The 24718-nt window shown below is 43.6% G+C and overlaps 1 protein-coding gene across 4 annotated transcripts in view; it reads left to right on the top strand.

Annotated features, from left to right (window-relative positions):
* BRDT (bromodomain testis associated) overlaps nt 1-24718 on the top strand; it is a 206824-nt gene that overhangs the window by 70665 nt on the left and 111441 nt on the right. For all 4 annotated transcript variants that reach the window (XM_040360040.1, XM_040360042.1, XM_040360038.1 and 1 more), the window contains 2 exons: nt 16960-17325; nt 21905-22033. In XM_040360040.1, the coding sequence (XP_040215974.1) occupies nt 16960-17325; nt 21905-22033 (495 nt within the window). The remainder of the gene's footprint in view (nt 1-16959; nt 17326-21904; nt 22034-24718) is intronic.

Genomic DNA, 24718 nt, shown 5'->3' with positions numbered 1-24718 from the left:
TGCATCTCTCACCTTTTAAAGAGCAAGCTCCCTTCTCTCTGCAAGTCTCATTCCATTCCTTTTCCCTCTTCCAATCCTTGTCTGAATTCTACCCAAATCCACCAACCTACCACTCATCTTTGCTGCATCCTCTCTTTGCATTCCTAGTAACCCCCCCCCCACCTCACTCGCCTCCCCCACCTTCCTGTTCTAGGTCACCCCTCCCCTTTCAGCCCCTTCTATTCCTATTTATATTGCCACATTATTACTCTACTTGGCTCACCCAAAGGTGTCCCAGGTTTTTTACTAATCCTACAGGGTATACTACAAAAAATTGCTGTGCGCCACTAAGGTGTCTGGCTTGAAGAAAAGGTGGCAGCCCTAAATGCGCATCACATTTGCGTTACCATTTATTTGCATCTGCCTATTTCCACATGTTTGCATCTCCGAATGCAGGCAACTTGCAAGAAAAAGCACGCTTTTGTGAGCGCTTTGAAGATGCGTGACAATGTGTGGCTCCCTTGAATTACCATTTGTTTGCATCTGCGTGTTTGTGAGTGCCCAGCACCCTGCAATAAAAAATGCACACTTTTCCATGCATATCAAAAACGACCAGTGAAGAAAATGTGCGCTTTGTCATGCGTTTCAAAAACAAATGGCAACGCACATTACTATTCATATCTGCGCATTTCCAAAGAAAAGAAAACACACAGCACATTACTTTTCTTTTGCAAGTGCGCGTTTCTGAAATGGCAACCCACAATAAAATGCACACCATGCCATGCTTTTCAAAAACGCACAGCAACACTCATCGTGCTTTCGTTACCATTCGTTTGCATCTGCACGTTTTCGAATGCGCAGCAACCCGCAAGAAAGTATGCTTTTCTGTGCATTTAGAAAATGTGCAGTGCGCTTGCATTACCATTGATTCACATCTGCATATTTAAAAAATGCACAGCAAGCCGCAAGAAAACGCATGCTTTGCCTTGCTTTTTGGAAACGTGTAGCAATGTGCATCATACTTGTGTTACCATATAGGCTGCATTCGCATCTGTGCATTTCCAACCCGCAGAGAAAACATGCTTTGCTGTGCATTTTGAAAACGCATGACAACGCACTTCATGCTTGGGTTACCATTCATTCACATCTGCGAGTTTTCGAATGCAGGGCAATCTGCAAGAAAAAGCACGCATTTTCTGTGTAGGTCGTGCTGGAAGTCACGTGACTTTCACATGGTGCTGTGTACCAGGGCGGTTTATTCCATCCCTTCTAACAGTACAACTAGCTTTCTCAGCAGGCTGTGTATATTGTATGGAGGGCTTCCCTTTATTAAAAAAAAAAACTGGGATCTGTGAGGTGGGACTTGGGAGGTTTTGTCTCTTCCTGTAGGTGTGACTGGGCGGGACTGAATGCTAATTGGGATGTGCCCACCATCAGAGTATCATCAGACTACAGAGAGGTGTGTTCTAGACTAGAGATACAGCAGGAAGTGGCTATGGAAGGCCTTCTGTCTATATCCAGACTATACAGAGTGTCTCATGGTACAAAGCCACAACTAAAACCCAGAATATCAGGAGATCGGCAGACAACAGAGCAACCTGGTACAAAGGTATGATCTAAGCTGGGACTGACAATTCAGTTCACTTCAATTGAAAAGAAAGTTGGAGTTTAGCTTTAAAGGTAATGATGGTATAAGGGTTTTGTCATTATTATTTATTGGGACCGTAGAATACATCTTGTGTGTGCACCCCCCCCCCCCCTCCCACTAAATATGATATATTTTTTATATTTTGTGATAAAGCGCTTTTAATTCCCGCTAGCGGCTGAAAAAGGATTAAAAGCGCCAGCAAAGAGCTGCTTCTGAAGCGCTGTGCAGGTGCTTCAGGAGCGCTGACCATTGATTTCAATGGCAGGGATGTTTTAGGAGTGTAATCACCACTCCCGTAATGCCCCAAAGATGCTGCTTTCAGGATATATTTTTTCTCATCTTGCAAGCGCACCGCTCCAGGTGGAAAGCACTCGGGCTCTCGCACTGAGGCTGCGGGGGGGGGGGGGGTTTACAGGCACTGTTTTAAGCACAAAAGTGCCTGAAAAAATGCACCAGTGTGAAAGTAGCCTAATGAAAGCGCCATTGTAATTATTCAGCTGCTTTCACTTGCAGGGTTCTAATTAGGGCTGCAACTAACGATTATTTTCATAATCGATTAGTTGGCCGATTTATTGTTTCGATTAATCGGATAATCTTAAAAAAAAGTGTGGTGTACAATTTAGTTAATATGTAAAAAAAAAAAAAGGCAATTTATTCTTAAATATCCATATGCAGTGGTAAATATAAATAACCAACTACAGTAATTGTAATGCCTTCTATTACCTCCACTTTCTCTGGGTTCAGATGCTGATCTTCCCTGCACAGAGTCTTTAAAGTGATTATTTTTTTAATCAAACTTGTTATACTTACCTGCTCTGTGTAATAGTTTTGCACAGAGCAGCCCAGATCCTCCACTTCTGGGGTCCCTTACCGATGCTTCTGGCTCCTCCTGTCTTAAGAGTGCGTCAATAGCAAGCTGCAAGTATAGTATAGAGCGCCCGCTTATAGCAAGGCAAAAAAATTCTGCCTTTAGAACCACTCACTTCCTGCCCAGGACTACATGTCCCATGAGGCATTGCTCCACACACTTTCACATTCACAAATTCTCAGGCACTTAGTGACATGTATGGATGCAGGGCCGTCTTTACCGCAGGGCAAATGGGGAAGGTGCCCTGGGCCTTTTTTTTTTTTTTTTTTTAGGGGTCCGGAGGCCCCCCGGGGCCCGGAGGACCCCAGGGCCCCAGATGGCAACCCCCCTTTTTTTTATTTATTTTTAAATAAAAAAAAAAATTATATATTTTTATTAAAGGGACAATTTTTTAATATATTTTTATTTTATTTTTTATTAAAGGGCCAATTTTTTTTTAGAGGTCTGGGGGTCCCCAGGGGCCCATTGTTCCCCAGGGCCCCGGATGACAACCCCCCTTTTTTTATTAAAAAAATATCTTTATATATATATAAATGTTTGTTATATATTTTATTTCTTTTTTTTCTTTTTTTATATATATATATATATATATATATATATATATATATATATATATATATATTTATTTATTTATTTATTTATTTAATTTTTATTAAAGGGCCCAGAGGTCCCCAGGGCCCTGGATGGCAACCCCCCTTTTTTTTTTTATAAATGTTTCTTTATATATATTTTTTTTATTAAAGGGCCCAGAGGTCCCGGATGGCAACCCCCTTTTTTTTGTAATTTATTTTTATTAAAAAAAAAATATTAAAGGGCCCAGAGGTCCCCAGGGCCCCAGATGGCAATGGCAACCCCCTTTTTAAAATATATTTTTTATTTCTTTTTTATTTTTATTAAAAGGGCCCAGAGGTCCCCAGGGCCCCGGATGGCTACACCCCTTTTTTATATATATTTTTCTTTATTTCTTTCTTTATTTCTTTTTTTGTAAAGGGCCCCCCGCTTCTAAATTTGCGGCAGCCCCCCCCCCCTGCTTCTCAATTTCAGGCGGCAGCACCCCCCATCCCGGTTCTCTGCTCCAGGGGGCCCATGCCTGAAGCTGTGTAAGTGGCCCCATAATTCCTGATGGCGGCCCTGCCGCCCGTTAAGCCCCTGTGCTGCCCACAAATCAGGCTGAAAATCATCAGCGGCACGCAGCCAGTGACAGTACTGCTTCCCTTCCCAGTGTTTTAAAATGTACAGCACCCCTGGCTTCCCTTTAGACGCGCACTTCTCCCTTCCTGCCACTGGGTGCTGCTTGCATATAAAAGTGAATTAGAATATGATTTTATAACATCCCCAGTTTGCTCTTCCTGAGGCTGACTTCTTCATGTCCTGCTCCTCAAGTTATGTCACTGTTTGCTAATCTATATTGTAAATAGAAGTTTTCTGTAGAGTGTGCCCAAAGTCTTTATAATATTTGATGATTCACTGCAGGTCTGGTCAGTGTTTTAAAAAGTTCCTCTATTTTACACATGGCATGGCATGGGGGTCACAGCACTGTCTGTCCATTCTGCTTTAGCACCATGGGACCCCATGCCATGCCATGTGTAAAATAGAGGAACTCTTTAAATCACAGACCAGACCTGCAGTCCAGGCTGAGTAAAGCCTCAGAGCACATGACATTACTGTCTGTATTTAACTGCTTGATGGGCTTTTTTTGGGCCTGGCTGGTTCACATGTATGTGTTTTCTGCAAAGAAAAGCGCATGCCTCATGTAATAGGCTGCGCACACGGCACGCCTATGCCCATCAAGCACTGAAATACAGCACTGTCTGTCCATTATGCTGTCTGCTGTGACTTATCTGCAGTTCCCGCACTGTCAAACTTGCTGCATTTTTAGATGTTTAGGTCACGCTTTTAAAAACACAGTGCGTTTGTGTGTGCAAGAACTGCAGGTAAGTAGCATGGTGCAAGAACTGCAGGTAAGTAGCATGGTGCAAAAGCAGAATGGATTTCAAGGCAACTGTATTTTTAAAATGCTGAATGCACCTTTTTTCTGCAGGAAACGAAGGCATGGCAGCCCATTCAAATCAATGGGCTGCTGTACCTGCACACATGGGGACCGCCAAAACATACATGTGAACCAGCCAGGCCCAAAATAAGCTGGAGGGGGGCCCAAAAAAAATGTTTGCCCTGGGCCCAAACCATATTAAAGACGGCCCTGTATGGATGGTGTACTGAGCTGTATGTGTGCTGCACTGTATTTCCTGATATGTAAACAAATATTGCATACTATATGCAGGCCAACTAATCAACTGGCCCGATTAATCAATTATGAAAATAGTTGACAACTATTTTCATAATCGATTAGTTGTCGATTAATCGTTTCGGCCCTAGTTCTAATGAGGAAAGTGGCATGAAAAAGACATGACTTCTCTTTTGGAAATGTCTCACAAAAAATAATTTTTGTTGCAGGGGCTGCCCAAAATCTGATTGGTATCTTAGTCCAGACTTCTGGGAAAATCAGTAATGAGAAGACTTTGTACTTGACCCTGCATGCCCTCGGCCGTTGATATTACGGGGGGGGCGGCCCCCTGGTTATTTAATAGCTGTCAGACAGTGGGAGCATTCAATGAAACTGGCGGTTTGTGGGTTTTTTGTTTTTTCGGGTCGGCAGCGGGCATCATGATTGGCAATGGATCTACACTGGGGGAGACTTTTTTTTTTTTTATATATATTTTTTTTACCCCATACTCATTTTACATAACTAATTTGCCCATGTTGAGGGCATGTGGCCTGGTATGGGTCAGGAAGGGGTCCCGCTTGCTCGACCGCCCCCCATCATAACCCCCCCCCCCTTTTCCTGACCTGCCAGGCTGCATGCTCGGATAAGGGTATGGTATGGATTTTGGCTCTTTTTTTTTTTTTTTTTTTTCATTGCTGCCTTTCTTTTGTTTTACATTTTAGTGGGTTAACACGCTGATGGGCGATGAGTCATCGGTTGTTAAGAATGTCCATCAATTTTCAATCAAATTTTAATTGTTCTAAAAATTTGGAAGTCGTTTGAAGATAAAGCAAACAAAACTAAACTATTTTTTTCTGTTCTGCACATGTCTAGCAACTTTGTAGAGCACAAACAAAACGATCACCTTGGTCAAAGACAAGGTCTCATCAAGTCGCACACTTGGTTACAATTGAAACTGCACAATTTGAAGTTGCACATGTGTGAATGGACACATTTGACTTGGTAGCAGCCTTATGCAATATGCAGATCATGTAAGCACACCTTAGACTGTGGGAGGCAGAAGCAGCCCAAGTATCAGTTGTGCTGAAAAACAATGAGCAGGTTTACAGGAGGAGAGAGCAGAGGGATAGAAATATGAGCTTATCGGTTTTCCACTTTCTTTGTCCAGTAACAGGATGGGGGGAGGGACGTGACCTGCAAGTGTTGCAAAACTATAGAAGAGAAAATTATGTCATTCCCTGCCAAACAGGGATGTGGGGTGTGGCAGAATTGACTTAAACTCATCCACTTGGATGAAAAAAATACAAATCCTTTAGGGCCCTTTCACACGGGCGGATCAGTAATGATCCGCTCCGTGTGTCCGCAAAAGCTCAGCGGGTATCCTCCGTAAAATCCCTGCTGAGCTGGCAGCTGACAGGGCGGTCCCCGCACACTGTGCAGGGACCGCCCTGTCTTTCCTCCGCTCTCCCCTATGGGGGATCGGATGAACACGGACCGTATGTCCGTGTTCATCCGATCCGGCAGACGGAAGAAAAATAGGATTTTCTTCCGTCCGCAAATGCGGATCTTTGCGGAGGCGGACAATTATGGATGTCAGCGAATGGTCATCCGCTGACACCCGTAATCACATGTATGTCCCGTTTTCATCCACAACGGACGGATGAAAATGCGGAAAAAAAGGTCCGTACGTGTGAAAGGGCCCTTAGACCCCTTTTACACTGAAGTGTTTTTGCAGCGTTTTAGCGTTAAAAATGGTGCTATTAAAACTAGGGGTGCAACGAATCAAAAAACTCACTGTTCGGATCGTGTCACGGATCGGATCATTTTTCGGATCAGCAAAAAAAAAAAAATGTCGTAACATGGCTCAAGCACTTTTAGCATGTGTTTAAAGCCCTTGTTTTGCACAACTGAATATGGCCTCATGTCTGCACCTATACACACCGATAGCATTTGTGATGGCTTTAGGGGCTGCTTAAATGCCGCAGTGATGAGCGGTTGTTGAGCAGCTTTTCTTTTCGTTTTCACTCCTGTCAGTGAAACACCGGGTTGATGTTGCTTCAAATGCGTGGCCATGCTTGATGCGTTTCCACTGTCACATGGCTTTCTTGTGCCACAGTGCCTACACACCGTCACGGTTTTATCCACTAACCTCTTTCCTTCATCATTATATTTGACAGGGAAGCCAAAATGCTCCCATACAGGGGATTTAAATAACGCGGGGCGTTCAAGCTCCTCTGTTCCTCTGCTTGCTATGACCACGCTGTGTGTGGACTGAACATGCGTACAAATCAATCCTCGGATCACGTGTGTGCGGTTCGGATTAATATCTTCGGTCCGGATCACAGATCAATGACGATCCGTTGCACCACTAATTAAAAAGCTCATAAAACGCTCTCCATGCATCTCAATGGACCCTTTCACACTGAGTCCTGCAAGCAGCATCTTTGGAGCAGCTTTTGGGCGCTGAACAAAACGCTCCAAAAACGCCCTCTCCATTGAAATGAATTAAAAGCGCTGTAAAAACGCCATGCCTTTTCACACTGCGGCACTGCAAAAACGCCCTAAAACGTTAGGGTCTTAGCAGTGCTTTAGCAGCACATTGGGAGTGCAGATGAGGCTTCGCTCGAAAAACGCTCGAATAACACTCGAAAAACGCCCCAGTGTGAAAGGGGCCTTAAAGCGGGGGTTCACCCGGAAAAAAACATTTTTTTTTCTAGCATGCCATCAAGCATACTAGCGCGATCTACAGTACGCCTTTATTTTTTGGCGCCGTACTCAGTTTACTGCCGTAGTGAAGTTTCAGACTCCCCGCGGGGAATGGGCGTTCCTATGCAGAGGGAAGATGATTGACGGCCGGCAATGGCGCGTCACGCTTCCCGAAAATAGCCGGAATAGGCCTCTTCACAGCCCCTGCGCAGTCAGCTCCGATTTTCTGTGCGCAGGCGCCGTATAGCGCCGTGAAGAGGCAAGTCCTATTTCGGCTATCTTCGGGAAGTGTGACGCGCCATAGCAGGCCGTCAATCATCTTCCCTCTGCATAGGAACGCCCATTCCCCGCGGGGAGTCTGAAACTTCACTACAGGATTTAACTGTGAGTACGGCGCAAAAAAAAAAAAAAAAGGCATACTGTAGCTCGCGCTAGTATTCTTGATGGCATGCTAGAAACTTGTTTTTTAGGGTGAAACACCGCTTTAAGGAAAATCGCTTCCTCATGTTTGTTCATCTGTGTACTGTATGTGCCCAATTACTGTAAGGCCCAGTTCACACTGATGAAAGTTCATAACGAATGCGATGCGTCAAAAACATAATTTGCATGTCATCCATAAAGTCATTGTTTTCAATGATGGTCGTTCACATACATGCCTTGCAATTCCTCTACGAATACGATGCGATTTTAAAAAAGGGTCTTGTGCGAGTTTACATCGTTGCGAATTTAGTCTCCATAGACATCAATGTAAATCGTTCTGGAATCGCATTGATGGTTCACATATGTGCAAATTCCACCACACTACACTCCACAAAAAACAGGAAGTACACAGGAAGTTAACTCTCTTTTTTTTTTTTTTATTTTACATTATGATTCCATTGGCTAGAGCATCAATCGCAGCTGTGTCCAACTCCTGAAATTTGTGGTAAAATCGCGGTAAATTCGCACCTCACACAGAACACAAAACTGAACAAATTTGCAGCGCAGCAGTGTGAACCGAATAGTTAATTCTGTCTTCTAAATGCCTGATGTGCACAAGACATTTCTTAGCCAGCATACTCTAATGCCGCGTACACACGACCGTTTTTCCTGATGAGAAAAATGCAATTTTTTAAATTGGTTATTAAAAACGATTGTGTGTAGGCTCCAGAGCATTTTTCTTGACGTGAAAAATGGGCATAAAAAATTTCGAACATGCTCTAATTTTTCTCGTGTGTAGGGTTTAACGACGGGGAAAAAAATGCGCATGCTCAGAATTAAGTTATGAGACAGGAGCACTCGTTCTGGTAAAACTAGCGTTTGTAATGGAGATGGCACATTTGTGACGCTATAAGAGACTGAAAAGCGCGAATCGTCTCTCACCAAACTTTTACTAACTCGAAATCGGCAAAAGCAGCCCAAAGGGAGGCACCATCCAAATGGAACTTCCCCTTTTTATAGTGCTGTTGTATGTGACCATGCTTTGCTCGAGCATTTTTTTTTCACGACCGTGTGTATGCAAGGCAGGCTTGACAAGAAGCACGTAGAGAAAAACTTAGTTTTTTCCATGACATTAAAAATGGTAGTGTATACGTGGCGTAAGGCTCGGTTCACACTGCTGCGCTGCGAATTTGTTCCGTTTTTTTTTTGTCCTGTGTGAGGTGCGGATTTACCGCGAATTTCAGGATTTGGACATTATGTGAATTTTCTGTTTTTTGTGGAGAGTACTGTGGTGGAATTCGCACATATGCGAACCATCAATGGGATTCCAGAACGGTTTACATTGATGTCTATGGAGACTAAATTCAATTTGCAATGCTGTAAACTCGCACAACACCCTTTTTTATTTTTATATATATATAATCGCATCACATTCGTATAGGAATCGCAATGCATGTATGTGAATGACCGTCATTGAAAACAATGACTTTATGGATGACATGCAAATTTAGAATGTTTTTGACGCATCACATTCGTTATGAACTCGCATCAGTGTGAATCGGGCCTAATACAGCAAGACATAAAAAAGAATGCTTGAATTCATAGTAGAAACGTGATGTTTTGTAAAAAGAGAAGAGAATGGGATACTATAAGTTGAGTCTCTCACAACTACAGTGATGTCTTCTGGGAGTACTGCAAAGCTGTCAAATGTGAATAATAGCGCTAAGTCCATGAGGTGTCACGATTCTCGCTGGACTTCACTCATGGTGTGTTTTAATTTTTTTACAAAGGAGCTAAATTCCTGGAATTCAGCTTTAAAGTGGAGCTCCGCCCTAAAGTGGAACTCGCGCTGATCGGAACCCTCCCCCCCCTCCGGTGTCACATTTGACACCTTTCAGGGGGAGGGGGGTGCAGATACCTGTCTAAAGACAGGTATTTGCACCCACTTCCAGCCCAGCATTCACGGGCAAAAGACGGGCATTGCATCACATCCTGTCGCCCCCCCGGTGTGTGCTGGGAACACTCGGCTCCCAGCACACAGCGGGAGCCAATCGGCAGGCGTAGCGCGACTCGCGCATGCGCCGTAGGGAACCAGGCAGTGAAGCCGGAGCGCTTCACTTCCTGGTTCCCTCACTGAGGATGGCGGGGGGAGCAGCAGAGGACGAGCGATTGCTCGTCCTCTGCTGCGGACGGCGCTGGATTCCAGGACAGGTAAGTGTCCTAATATTAAAAGTCAGCAGCTGCAGTATTTGTAGCTGCTGGCTTTTAATTTTTTTTTTTCAGCGCACATCCGCTTTAAGTTGGTAAAATGTAATGTGGTATTTAACCTAAAAATGTAATGGTAGCTTTACCGGTTCTTTAATTTGATGTCTACGTTCGTGTTTTTTTCTTTTCATGTGGTGATTTTGCCAGTAAGTCTGTTATTCAACTTACTTTAACCACTTCCGGACCGCCTGCTGTCGTCTTACGTCGGTGCTTTGAAGAGCAATAACGTTGGTATGGCAGCAGCTAGCTTCCATAACCCCAGTATCCTCATCTTCAGCGGGCGGTCCGCATTCCGACAAAAGGGGTCTCTGCAGTGGATTCGCTGCGTTATCACTTTTATCGGCGGTGGGAGAGGGGTCCCCCTCCCGCCATGTTCCGGTGTTCTCTGCCGCTTACCGGAATTGGCTTGGTATGGAGACGAGTGAGGGGAAGATGGCCTCCACCTGTCTCTATATCATTACAGGGCCAAAGGTTGGAAGGGAGATGGAAATCTTTTATATTAACCACTTGACGACCAGCCGCTGTCATACAGCGGCAGGTCAGCACGATTCCGCAAATCACCGTAGGTGTATGTGGCAACTTTAAGGGCGATGTCGAGCACCCGCTGCAGGGTTGGGGACCCGATGCATGCGGCCGTGATGTCCGCCGGCCACACGCGATCGTGAGTATGAGAGCCAGAATGGGGATGTGTGTCTGTAAACGCACAGATCCCCGTTTAGACAGTGGAGGAGAGACAGATCTGCTGTACCTAGTGATTAGGCACAGCGATATCTCCTCCGGTCAGTCCCATCCCCCACAGTTAGAAACACACATAATGGAACACATTTAACCCTTTAATTGCCCCCTAGTGTTAACACCTTCCCTTCCAGTCGCATTTATACAGTAATCAGTTTTATAGCACTAATCGCTGTATAAATGTCAATGGTCCCAAAAAAGTGTCAAGTGTCCCATCTATCCCCTGCAATGTCACAGTCCCGCTAAAAATCGCAGATCGCCGCCATTACTAGTAAAACATTAATAAATAAAATAAATGAAAATGCCATAAAGCTATCCTCTATTTTGTATACAATATAACTTTTGCACAATCCAATATACGCTTATTGCGTTTTATTTTTTATTTTTTACCAAAAATATGTAGAGGAATATATATCATCCTAAACTAATGAAGAGATATATAATTATACAGGGCTCAAAATTTCAAGTCCTGAGCTACCAGACAGTCCTTAAAGCGGAGGTTCACCCATACATAACTATTTTTCCCCTTAGATGTATGCTCGTTTTGTCTAGGGGAATCGGCTAGTTGTTTTAAAATATGAGTCGTACTTACCGTTTACGAGATGCATCTTCTCCGTCGCTTCCGGGTATGGGCTGCGGGACTGGGCGTTCCTATTTTGATTGACAGTCTTCCGAGAGGCTTCCGACGGTCGCATCCATCGCGTCACGATTTTCCGAAAGAAGCCGAACGTCGGTGCGCAGGCGCAGTATAGAGCCGCACCGACGTTCTGCTTCTTTCGGCTACTAGTGACGCGATGGATGCGACCGTCGGAAGCCTCTCGGAAGACTGTCAATCAAGAAGGAACGCCCGCTCCCGGAGACCCATACCCGGAAGCGACGGAGAAGATGCATCTCGAAAACGGTAAGTACGACTCATATTTTAAAACGGCTAGCCGATTCCCCTAGACAAAACGAGCATTCATCCAAGGGGAAAAGAGAAAAAAATACTTAATTGGGTGAACTCCCGCTTTAAGGGTTACTCGCCACCAGTTGCCCCAACCGATCCCTACCCTGCACCGCCCATAATAACGCCCCCTCATAAATTATCTCATGAAATGACACTTAAAAGTTTTATGCAGAATTAAGTTACAAAAATAAATATTGACAACTTTATCAGTGCAGCCTCACCTGTGCCCACTATTGCAGCCTCACCTTACCTGTGCCCACCATTGCAGCTTTCCTGTGCCCACCATCGCAGCCTCAGCATGGAGGAAGAGAAAAGCTGCGGGATTACAGAGCAGATGGCTGAGTTTACATTACAATTGCCTCCTCTCTGCTCGTGGTTACACATACCCCTACCTCCTGACCCCGCTCCTGTGATAGAGAATGCCAGTCCAATGCTGGGACCGTGTTCTGTCTATCACAGGAGCGGCGTCAGAAGGCGGGGCTATGTGTAACCACGAGCAGAGAGGAGGCAATTGTAATGTAAACTCTGCTGTAACAGCCGGCTATCCGCTCTGTAATGTAATATATATATATAATTTGCGGGGGGGGGGGGATATTATAGCTAAAAAATATTTGTTTTTTCCCCCTAATTGTTGCTCTTTGTTTATAGCACAAAAAAATAAAAACCGCAGAGGTGATCAAATGCCAGCTAAAGAAAGCCCTATTTGTGGGGGAAAAGGGATGTAAATTTTGTTTGGGTACAGTGTCGCACGATGACGCAATTGTCAGTTAAAGAGACGCAGTGCCTAGTCGCAAAAAATGGCCTGGTCATTAAGGGGGTAAATCTTCCGGTCTGTAAGTGGTTGAAGTACTAAAAGCTGAGCCTTTTTTTTATTTATTTTTTCCATGCATGTCATTTTAAATATAATGCACAATACTGGTAAAAGTTTACTTTAACCACTTAAGACCTGGACCAATATGCAGGTTAAAGACCTGGCCCCTTTTTGCGATTTGGCACTGCGCTGCTTTAACTGACAATTGCATGGTCGTGCAACGTGGCTCCCAAACAAAATTGCTGTTCTTTTTTTCCCACAAATAGAGCTTTCTTTTGGTGGTATTTGATCACCTCTGTGGTTTTTATTTTTTGTGTGACAATTTTGAAAAAAATTCAATATTTTTTACTTTTTGCTATAATATCCCCAAAAAATATATAACATTTTTATTTTTTTTCCTCAGTTTAGGCCGATACGTATTCTTCTACAAATTTTGGGTTAAAAAAAAATCACAATAAGCATTTGATTGGTTTGCGCAAAAGTTATAGCGTCTACAAAATAGGGGATAGTTTTATGGCATTTTTATAAAAAAACTTTTTTTTTTACTAGTAATGGTGGCAATTAGCAATTTTTTTTTACGTGACTGCGACATTATGGCACACATCGGACACTTTTGACACATTTTTGGGACCATTGTCATTTTCACAGCGAAAAGTGCTATAAAATGTACTGATTACTGTGAAAATGGCAGTGAATGGGTTAACCACTAGGGGGCGCTAAGGTGTTAAGTGTGCCCTAAGGGAGTGATTCTTACTGTAGGGGGGCGTGGCTGGACGTGTGACGTCACTGATCGTCGTTCCCTATAATAGGGAACAGACGATCAGTGACACTACCACAGAGAAGAACGGGGAAGGTTTGTTTACACTTACCTCTCTCCGTTCTTCAGCTTCTGTGACCGATCGCAGGACACCGGCGGTGATCGGGTCCCGCGGTCACGGAGCTTCGGACCGGGTCGCGTGCGCGAGACCCACGTCTGGGCTCTTAAAGGTCACGTACCTGTACGTGCTTGTTCCCAGCTGTGCCATTCTGCCAACGTATATCAGCGTTAGGCGGTCCTTAAGTGGATAAAGAGGAAGTAAACCCAGGAAAAAAAAAACGCCTGCAAGACAAAGGCATAATGAGCTAGTATGCATGGCATACTAGCTCATTATGTAATACTCGCCTCCGATCGAAGCCCCCACAACTGTCCTCTTCCAACACCCGGGCAGCCGACATCTTGCCCGGGGGTTACTTCCGTGTATCGCGCTCTGATTGGCCAGAGGCGCGATGATGTAGACAGCGGCGCCCGTGATTATAGTAAATATCTCCTAAACTGTGTAGGTTTAGGAGATATTTCAAGCACCTATAGGCAAGCCTTAACCACTTGCCGACCGGCCACCGCCGTTATACGTCCACAAGGTGGCTCTGCTGGGCGAGAGCACGTAATATGACGTCCTCTCTCCCAGCCGCCACTAGGGGGCGCGCGCCCCCCGCTCGCACCCGACTCCCGTGCGTGTGCCCGGCAGGCGCGATCGCCGCCGGGCACACGCGATCGCTCGGTACAGAGCGGGGACCGGGAGCTGTGTGTGTAAACACACAGCTCCCGGTCCTGTCAGCAGGGGAAATGCTGATCTTCGGTTCATACAATGTATGAACCGAGGATCAGTGTTTCCCCTAGTGAGGCCACCCCCCCCCCACAGTAAGAACACACCCAGGCATACTTAACCCCTTCCCCGCCCCCTAGTGTTAACCCCTTCACTGCCAGTGGCATTTTTATAGTAATCCAATGCATTTTTATAGCACTGATCGCTATAAAAATGCAAATGGTCCCAAAAATGTGTCAAGTGTCCGAAGCGTCCGCCATAATGTCGCAGTACCGGAAAAAAAAATCGCTGATCGCCGCCATTACTAGTAAAAAAAATATAATAAAAATGACATAAAAATACCCCCTATTTTGTATACGCTATAACTTTTGCGCAAACCAATCAATAAACGCTTTATTGCGATTTGTTTTACGAAAAATATGTAGAAGAAAACGTATCGGCCTAAACTGAGGAAAAAAAATGTTTTTTTATATATTTTTGGGGGATATTTATTACAGCAAAATGTAAAAAAATATTCATTTTTTTCAAAATTGTTGCTATATTTTGGTTTATAGCGCGAAAAATAAAAACCGCAGAGGTGATCAAATACCACTAAAAGAAAGCTCTATTTGTGGGAAAAAAAGGACGCCAATTTTGTTTGGGAGCCACGTTGCACGACCGCGCAATTGTCTGTTAAAGCGACGCAGTCCCGAATCGCAAAAAGTACTCTGGTCTTTGGGCAGCAATATGGTCCGGGGGGTAAGTGGTTAATCTACGCTTACCTGTAGGTTAAAGTGGTTGTAAATGGTTTTACAACCACTTTAAATGTAACTGTAATGTCTTATATTACCTTGAGTCTATCGGCCTCCACCTTTTCTGGTATCAGATGCTGATCTTCCCTGCAGACTTTTTTTTTAACCACAAACATGTTATACTTGCCTGCTCTGTGTAATGGTTTTGCACAGAGCAGCCCTCATTCTCCTCTTCTGGAGTCCCCCACTGACACTTCTGGCTCCTCTACTCCACTAGCAAGCAGCCAATTAAAGTATAGAGTTCCCCTATAGCAAGGTAAAAAAACCTTCTGACTTTAGAACCACTTACTTCCCTCCCAGGACTACATGTCCCATGAGGCATTGCTCAGGCACTTTAAAAAAACACTGTCTCCTGTTAACCACTTCCCTACTGGGCACCCGTGATTGCCGGTAATCACGGCAGGAGTGTGGATCTGTGTGTGTAAACACACAGATCCACCTCCTGTCAGCGGTGAGGAGACCAATGTGTGTTCCCAGTACAGAGGAACACACATCGGTCTCCTCCCCTTGAGAGTCCCCTCCCCCCTACAATTAGAACACACCTTAGGGAACATATCAACCCCTTCAGCACCCCCTAGTGGTTAACCCCTTCCCTGCCAGTCACATTTACAAAGTAATCAATGCATATTTATAGCATTAATCGCTGTATAAATGTGAATGGTCCCAAAAACGTGTCAAAAGTGTCCGATGTGTTCGCTGCAATGTCACGGTCACAGTAAAAAATCGCAAATCGCCGCCAATACTAGTAAAAAAATGAATAAAATAAAAATGCCATAAATCTATTACCTATTTTGTAGACGCTATGGGCCAGATTCACAGTCTGGCGGCGCAGCGTAACTTAACCCGTTTACGTTACACCGCCGCAAATTTCTCCAAGTTAGTGCCCGATCCACAAAGCACTTACCTGGAAATTTGCGGCGGTGTATCGTAAACAGGTCCGGCGCAAGGCGGCCCAATTCAAATGGGGTGGGTACCATTTAAATTAGGCGCGCTCCCGTGCCGGACGTACTGCGCATGCTCCCGTCGCAAATTTCCCGACGTGCTTTGCGCAAAATTACGACGCGCCGACGTTTTGTGAATCGCGACGGGTAAAAGACTTGCACCGGGAAAAAGATTTTTTTTAAAAAAAAATTCAAAAGCGACGCGGGAAAGACGGGCATACTTTAACATGGTGGAGTAAATTTACACTTTGTTAAAGCAGCCCTATCTTTGCGACGGGAAACTAACACTCGCGACGATGTAACGACGGGAAAAATGTTCGTGGATCGCCGTAACTCCTAATTTGCATACCCAACGCTGGTTTACGACGCAAACTCCCCCCAGCGGCGGCCAAGGTACTGCATCCTAAGATCCGACAGTGTAAAACAATTACACCTGTCGGATCTTAGGGATATCTATGCGTAACTGATTCTATGAATCAGTCGCATAGATAGAAACAGAGATACGACGGCGTATCAGGAGATACGCCGTCGTATCTCTTTTGTGAATCTGGCCCTATATCTTTTGCGCAAACCAATCAATATACGATTATTGCCATTTTTTTTTACCAAAAATATGTAGAATACGTGTCGGCCTAAACTGAGGAGAATTTTTTTTTTTTTTTAAATTGTGATATTTATTAAATTAAAAAGTAAAAAATATTGTGTTTTTTTTCTTATTTTCGCTATTCTTTTGTTTATAGCGCAAAAAAATAAAAACGCACAGATGATCAAATACCACCAAACAAAAGCTCTATTTGTGGGGGGGGGGGGGGAAAAAAAGATTTAGTTTGGGTACAGTGTTGCATGACCACGCAATTGTCATTCAAAGTGCAACAGCGCTGAAAACTAAAATCTGGCCTGGGCAGGAAGGGGGTGAAAATGTCCTGTATGGAAGGGGTTAAACATGAAGGTAAACTTTACTGATAATGACTACCGTAATTTTGTGCCCTTGTATGTGCTTTTGGGTTGGGTAAAATGGCTAATGTCGTCCTTTTATTTCTAGGTTAACAAAGGCATTAAAAGGAAAGCAGATACCACTACACCTGCTGTATCGGTCATTGCAAAGAGCTGTGAGTCTTCTCCCACTATTCCTAAGCCAAAGCAGATCGATCTACCCCCAAGAACAGAGGAGACAATTGCAGACACATCAAGCAAAGATCTCCCAGATTCTCCACAACAAGTTGAAACCATCAAGTTGAATCAATCAAGCGAACAGCTGAAACACTGCAATAGCATTTTAAATGAGTTAATGTCAAAAAAGCATGCAAGCTATGCTTGGCCTCTCTACAAGCCTGCTGATTCTTCAGAGCTGTCCTTTCCGGGTTCAGGTGACCTTGTGGCCTGTCCCATGGATTTGACAACTATCAGAGTAAGTTCATCATGCAAATTCACTGTTGTCTTTTAAATATTGGGGACTGCTTAAAGCGGAATTTCGGTCATTTTTCCATCCATTAACTCTTCTGCCCTTTGCTGTTTTAACTTTGGATAGTAAAACATTTTATTTTCTGCCAGTAAATCTCTCTATCCCTCCATCTATATAAACATACCCAGCAAAACTCATAATATAGGTACATTTATCCTCTTATACAGACAAAAGTAATGATAAAAGAATAATATGCTCACCAATTGCACCACAGTATAAGTTTCCCCATACGTGAAGCTGGACCAGAACGTAACCATTGCCCTGCACATTTACCCATTTCCCCAACAGAAACGCAGCACTGATACACTCGGCAGATACCACAATTGATAAATAAATATACAGTACTGTGCAATAATTTTTGTGGTGTGTGTGGTGGTGTTGTATTTTTTTTTTTTTTTTAATTGTTTAAATTATACTTTCAGAAATAGAAGTATACAAGCAGTTGCAAAGGCACAAGGTTTTTATATTCTTGAATTCTATGCATTAAAATAAAAAGCCTTCTGTGTGCAACAGCCACTTGAGATTCTCTCCTTTCTGATTTGGCTGAGACACAGCAGCAGTGCCATTGGCTGCCGCTGCTGTCAATCAAAGTCTGCTTGCCCATTAGGGGAGAGAGGGGGACGGGCCAGGTCAGGGCTCCTTGTCTGAATGGAAACGGGGAGCTGTGACTTGTCTCGGGTGCCCCATAGCAAGCTGCTTGCTGTGGGGGCACTCAACAGGAGGGAGCGGCCAGGAGCAGCAACGAGGGACCCAAGAGCAGGAGGCTCTGTGTTGCTATTTTCAAATCAACTGCAAAAGAGCAGGTAAGTATAACATGTTTGTTATTTTTACAGGAAAAAAAAGTTTATATCGTATATACTCGAGTAAGCCAAGTTTTCAGCACTCGGCTTATACGCGAGTCACCTTTTTGTGCCTGATCTCTTGGACTTTGGGGGCCTAGTACTGGCCAGCCATGGGTCCTCTGGACACATGTAGCCCCACTCTTCCTCTACAAGTGTGCAAAGTTTGGGGGACCTACGGCCGGGGAGCGCCGATTTTTATTTTTTTTTTCTCCAAAGCCGGGCACCCCTTCCATAGACTCCCATGTTAAACGGTCATTTCTCCGGTGACTTTGTGGACCCAGTACCGACTGGTCGTAGGTCCCCTGGACCCGGAACTTGGCACGCATGTAGCTCCATAGACTCCCATGTAGGGCCGAAACAACTAATCGATTAATCGACAACTAATCGATTATGAAATCGATTACAATTTTCATAATCGATTAATCGGCCAGTAACATAATGGGGTTAAAAAAACTAAAATTAGCCCTTTATAGTACAAAAAAGCAAATCTCTACTGTAAATATTACTTTCACTGTCCCACAGTAAAAAAAATTAACCCCTTACAGTAGCGATTATTTGCTCTTTTTGTACTTAGTTTTTTTTTTTTTTATTCCATTATGTTACTAAACATCTCAAGCCTGGGTTCACACCTCTGTTTTTTGGTGCTTTTTGCAGAAACACACTACAGTTCAGTTACATGTTTTCCTATGGGACATGTTCACATCCATGATTTTTTTTTTTTTTCAGCTGCTGCGTATTTGGAAAGGGCAAGGACTTTTTAATGCAAAACGGTGTTATTTTGTTTTTTTGGTTCAATATACTTTAATGGAGAAGCTGCAGAAAAGCATGTAATGTGTTTTTGCGGCAATTTGTGTTTTGTAATCTGCCCAACAACAAATTGGCCCAAAACATTTTTTTAAATATTTTTTTTTTAAATAATCCGCCAACTAATCGATTATGAAAATAATCGTTAGTTGCAGCCCTACTCCCATGTTAAACCTCAGTCTAGTCATGGACACAGTGAGGCATGCAGATGGACACCCTAGGCTTATACTCGAGTCAATAAGTTTTCCCAGTTTTTTTAGGTAAAATCAGGTGCCTCAGGTTATATTCGGGTCGGCTTATACTCGAGTATATACAGTAATCACTTTTAATAGTTTCATTTTTTATCAATAAAAAAAATGCAAACTAAACGAACAGAAGGGAAACCCAAATCAAATTAATATTTGGTATGACCACCTTATGCCTTATTCATGTAAACCAGTGCATTAACGTGCAAACACACTTCATGTGTACTGTAAACTAATATAATACAGTGCAACACAAATATAATAAAGTGTTCTAGGACACCTGTTACCATGCATGCATGCCGAGCAGCAGCCATCATGGATGCTGGCAATCCGGAGTTTTATATATAAACAGCTCTGTGAACTCTGCAGAATATTGAATGCATTTTTGTTAATAAAAGCCTCTTAATTTTGGGGGGGTTTACACTATGGGAAGTGTCTGTGTGAGCTGCTGGTCCCATTGAGCTGCAGAAGAGTGTCGAGGTTATCTGTTTCACTTCCCCTATGGTGCTGGGAGACGAGAGAAGCTGCAAAGTTTGAGAGAAGTCAGATTAATCCAGCTTTTTGTAATCCCTTTTTCCTGGGGGTCGCAAGCCTTCTGGTATGCCTTTTTTTGCATGTAGTGTGTGGGGTAAAATCATTAGATGCTTTTGCCAACAACAGATGAAGTATTGTTTTTGGGTGTTTTTATCACTGCCCATTCCCATTTGCTTGAACTTTTTATATATTCACTGCAGATTTTTGTGTCACTGATATTCGTGATATATGCATTGCACTGTATTATATTGGCTTGCACAATACGTGCGTTCACATTGGCTTATAGTTTTTGAAGTTGTAATTTTTTTTTCATAATTTTGGGGAAAATGTAAAAAAAATATATAATTTTTTTTTATTTTTTTTTGTACATACTGTCACTAGTGCAGTACAGCGTCATCGCAATTTTTTTTTATTACTACTTACTGAATGAAACTGATTTCAGTTGGTTTTGTTATTATTGGCTGTGATTGGCCAAAGCTAATCACATGGTACAGATAGGCTGTGATTGGCCCTGTCTACCATGTGATTGCATTGATCAATCACCACTAGCAACACAATTGTACACAATGGATGGCATGAAAAAAAGCCATCCATCGTTTACAACGGTCATGTGACCTGCTGTGATTGGTCACAACGGCCACATGGTACCAACAGCAATCAAGTACGCTGATCAGTCATCGATCTGTCAGTGTCTGATCGTGCCGCTGCATGGCCCCGTGGGCGGTGCCTTTACAGGGGACATTATATGATGTCCACTCCAAAGGAGAAAAGCCCCATCCGCCTGTCAATCTGCTATAGGCAGGACAGGAAGGTGATAAATTGATTTATTGCATTTGTTTTGTATCCGAGTATAGTATCAGCTGCTGGTTATAAATGGCAATATATTTTTTATAAATTCCTTATTTGCAATTATTTTCTGCAGCACGTCCGGCTTTGGCCCCCTAGGCGATTTTGTCCCTGGGCGATTCGCATGGACTCCTGGGATATCGGCATCATCTATCCCAGGAGTCCATGAGACTCGTCTAATTCTGAACTAACTGCGTAGGCGCAAGATTGGGAGGTGCATGCTGGGTAGCCAGCTGCACCGAATCCTGGAAATGTAGACAAGGGCTTCACATGCCTACAGCAGAGATGGACCCTGTCTGCTTCCAAGATCAGGTTAGTTTTGCACGATTTAAACCTAAAAGGACCACATTAATGACCTAATCTAAATGTTGACGTGGACACAATTATTTCAGAGTATTTAAAAAAAAATGAATTTTTCCGCTTTAAAAACTGTAAACAATTGGTATATTTTGTATTTCGATGCGGCCTGAACGATGCTTTACAAAAAAAAAATAGAACAGACTTGATGGACCACTTGGTTCTGCGATCATCAGCTTGTATGATATTATAGTGATTGGAAAAGTGAAGTAGAAATTTGTAGATGTACAGAGTAACAATCTGCTGGATCACACTCAATGCTAAAGAACCATAGTGGCTATACAGTATTTCTAAGATGAATTTATCTAGATTTTTTTTTTTTTTTTTTTACTAGAAGGCACTTTAGTTATACTTGTCTCTAGCCACCTAGTACCAGAACCTCACTCTAAAAGGGAAGGTTCTGCCTTTTGTAATCCTCTCCCCTCCTTTTAATATTTGGCACTTTTTTTTTTTTTTTGAGGGGAGGGGGGGTGGGGGGTTTAGCTGGTAGTGGCTGGCAAGTACCTGCTTTCACTCCTACCGCCTAGGTCAGGGATCTTTAAACTACGGCCCTCCAGCTGTTGCGAACTACACCTTCCATGAGGCATTGTGTAACTCTGACATTCACAGACATGACTAGGCATGATGGGAATTGTAGTTCCTGAACAATTGGAGGGCCGTAGTTTGAGAACCCTTGGCCTAGGTGATTGTCGCAGATGTTCGCCTGCAAACGCCCCCCATCCACCTCCAAAGTATCTGTAACTGCTGACTTTTATATATTTTAACCAGCTCAACAACCTCTTTAAAATTAGTTTATATTATATTTGTCAGTGGGATATATGCAGAATAAACACTTTTGGTTTTCTTTTTTCTTTAATTTTCTGTAATTTTTAACTATTCTGTACTTTTTATATCGAGGATAAAATGGAGAATGGACAATACAAAGATACCCGTGAGTTTGCATCTGATGTTCGCTTAATGTTTGCCAACTGTAATAAGTGCAATCCTCCAGACAGTGAAGTGGTTTGCATGGCTCGAAAATTGCAGGTATGCTACAGAGTTACTCTGTGTAATTATTATGTTTAATAAAATACATTTTGTACTCCTGGACCACCCCTTGTGCTACCTAGGAGGTCTTCAGTGGCCAACCAACCCACAGTCAGGTTGGTTGGTTGGTCGGCCGCTGCACTTACCTCATCCATGGCGGGCAATCATGGGCAGCTTCTCCTTCACCTGCTTGGCGGCTTCTATCTCCTTCTATCTCCTCCTTCCTCGACGGGGAATCGGAGTGCTTCTGCTTTCAGCCAATCGGGAAACGTGTCTAAGACCCACACTTTCTGATTGGCGGAGAGGCGATTCAGTATGAGAATAGAGCCCTGGGTGTGCTCCGAGCACCGTGCTCTGCGCCTGGAGTCCACCCAATTTTGAAGCCTATTCAAGCCCCTGGTTCTAATCGGTGCATCAAAAAAAAAAACTGCCACTGTAATTCATGCACCCGTCTACCTGAAATGGGTCAGACACATGGATAGGGGGTGGCGGTAGCATGGATAGGGAAGACTGTGCCCTTAATGGACAGGCCTCCCCTGGATGTCTTCACATTTTTGTGGCGTGTTTTTTTTTTTTTTTTTTTTTTAGTTTTTTTTTAGTTTTTTAAGAACATATGCACCAAGTGTTTTCGGTCTCAAAGTGATAAGATAGAATTTTTCAGTTTGACCTAATGGCTCATTCACAAAAGCAGCAGTGCCCCAGATAGCAAGTTTCTTGCACAATTGCTGCAAGTCTGCATTGCATGACTCCAGATCAACTTTCTTTACAAATATTCTGCAAGTCTGCTGCAAGTTTTGGTTCAGCCATGTTGTGCAATAATCATTCTACCACAGACATCACTGGCTGAATTTTAATGCTGTAGACTTGCAGAGCTCTTGCTGGAGGCTCATCACTGCAACTTTGCTCTTGCTAGAGACTTGCCGCAAATTTGCTACAAATTGGGAAAAGTGTCAAGCTGTCAAGTGTACAACTTGCCAGTGAAAATGTACAGCAAGTTAACAGACTTACAATTCAACACTGCCACAAATTTGTGGCAAGTTATCCTTGCTCTCTCAGGTAGAGGTGCATTCACACCTGCGAATGCACCCTCACTGTGATTGGATGCAAGAACCCAAGCCGGGGTTTCCACAATTGGCTGCAGGAGGTAGCCTCACTGAAAGAAATGGGAATCTGCTGACTTCCTCAGCTAATCGCCACCCCTCTCATGTAATCTCTCATGCAGCGATTACATGTGAGTGATCAGCTCTGGACACAGGCCGTCTGTGTGCAGCCAAAACGCACCCCTCAAACTGGTGTTAAGTAACATCCCCTGTGAGTGAGGCTAAATTGTTTAAAATAAACCTGTATACCGGTAATTCCCCTCAGTGCAAGCAAGGACGTTTATTTCTCCAGGCGATGGAAGGAGAGCCCAGGGAACAAACAAAAGCATGAGCATTAAAAAAAATATTAATTGAAGCAGTCATCCACTTCAAGCAAATGGTGTATCTAATTGTACAAAAACCTTCTGTGATGATGCCCTGTCAATGTCATGATGAAGAAATATGTACATACAGTAGATGCAAAACACTAATCGAGATGCTTGAAGAGACACTTTATGAAAAAAGTTATTTTGTGCTACTATGGTCTAATTGTGTTTTTATTTGGTATATAAGCTACCATTTTATGAACGTTCTTTCCCTATGTTTTTATATATTGAGGAATAGGGACACCTGCACCCACTTTAGCCTGATGAGTTGCATCCACTCCTTTTAAGGGCTCTTTCACACGAACGGACCGTATGTCCGCTTTTTCATCAATCTGTGTACGGATGAAAAAGGACCTACATTGATCCCTTTGAGATTGCGGGTGTCAGCGGATGAACATCGCTGACACCCGATCTCATCCGAGTCCGCAATCCGCAGATTCTGCAGACGGAGGAAAACCCTATTTTTTCCATCCGTCATGGGATCGGGTGAACACGGATAGACGGTCCGTGTTCAAATAAGATCCCCACCCCCCCCCCCCCCATAGGGGAGAGCGGAGATCTGACAGGGTGGTCCGTGCACAGTGTGCGGGGACCGCCCTGTCATCCGCCGGCTAAGCGGGAATCAGCGGAGTGATTCCAGTTGAGCGAGCGAAGGTTCACGGGGCAGATCATCACGGATCTGTCCCGTGTGAAAGATGCCTAATTCTTTTTCTGCCAGAGCCCTTTTTTTTTGCACACCTGTCAAAATGTACATTTTTAGGCCTGAAGATTAGTGTGTTGGTGGTGGGTTGTGGTTTGTACGTGTGGTTTTTATTACTATTTTTTTTTTTCTTCTTTCTTGATCAGCCTCATCCCTGGCCACAGTAGCCTGGAAGTGGCATAATCAACATTGCTCCAGGGTTTCAGCAGAACTCTACATAGGGGGAAAGAGGGTTGTGAGAGGGAGACGTGGGCACATCAATACTTTTCAGGTGGAATTGATCAAGCACCTCAACAGCCTCACAAATCTCTTCCACCAAAACAGTTGACAAATATACAGCCATGGGACATATGCTGGTGGCATTGAAAGGGTTGAAAACTAATTATAATGTAAATCCCCCACAGATATACAGTACAAGGCATGGTTTGGTCAGGAAACGGGCAGTCATGTCAAGTCAGTTAATTTATGAATTGCGCTATCGACAGTGTAATTCATTTTGAAATTGGGGACTGCCTACCCC

The sequence above is a fragment of the Rana temporaria genome, chromosome 7 (assembly GCF_905171775.1).
Source record: "Rana temporaria chromosome 7, aRanTem1.1, whole genome shotgun sequence".
NCBI classification, from domain to species: domain Eukaryota; kingdom Metazoa; phylum Chordata; class Amphibia; order Anura; family Ranidae; genus Rana; species Rana temporaria.
The sequence above is the reverse complement of the archived record's forward strand: the minus strand, read 5'-3'. Positions and strand labels throughout refer to the sequence as shown.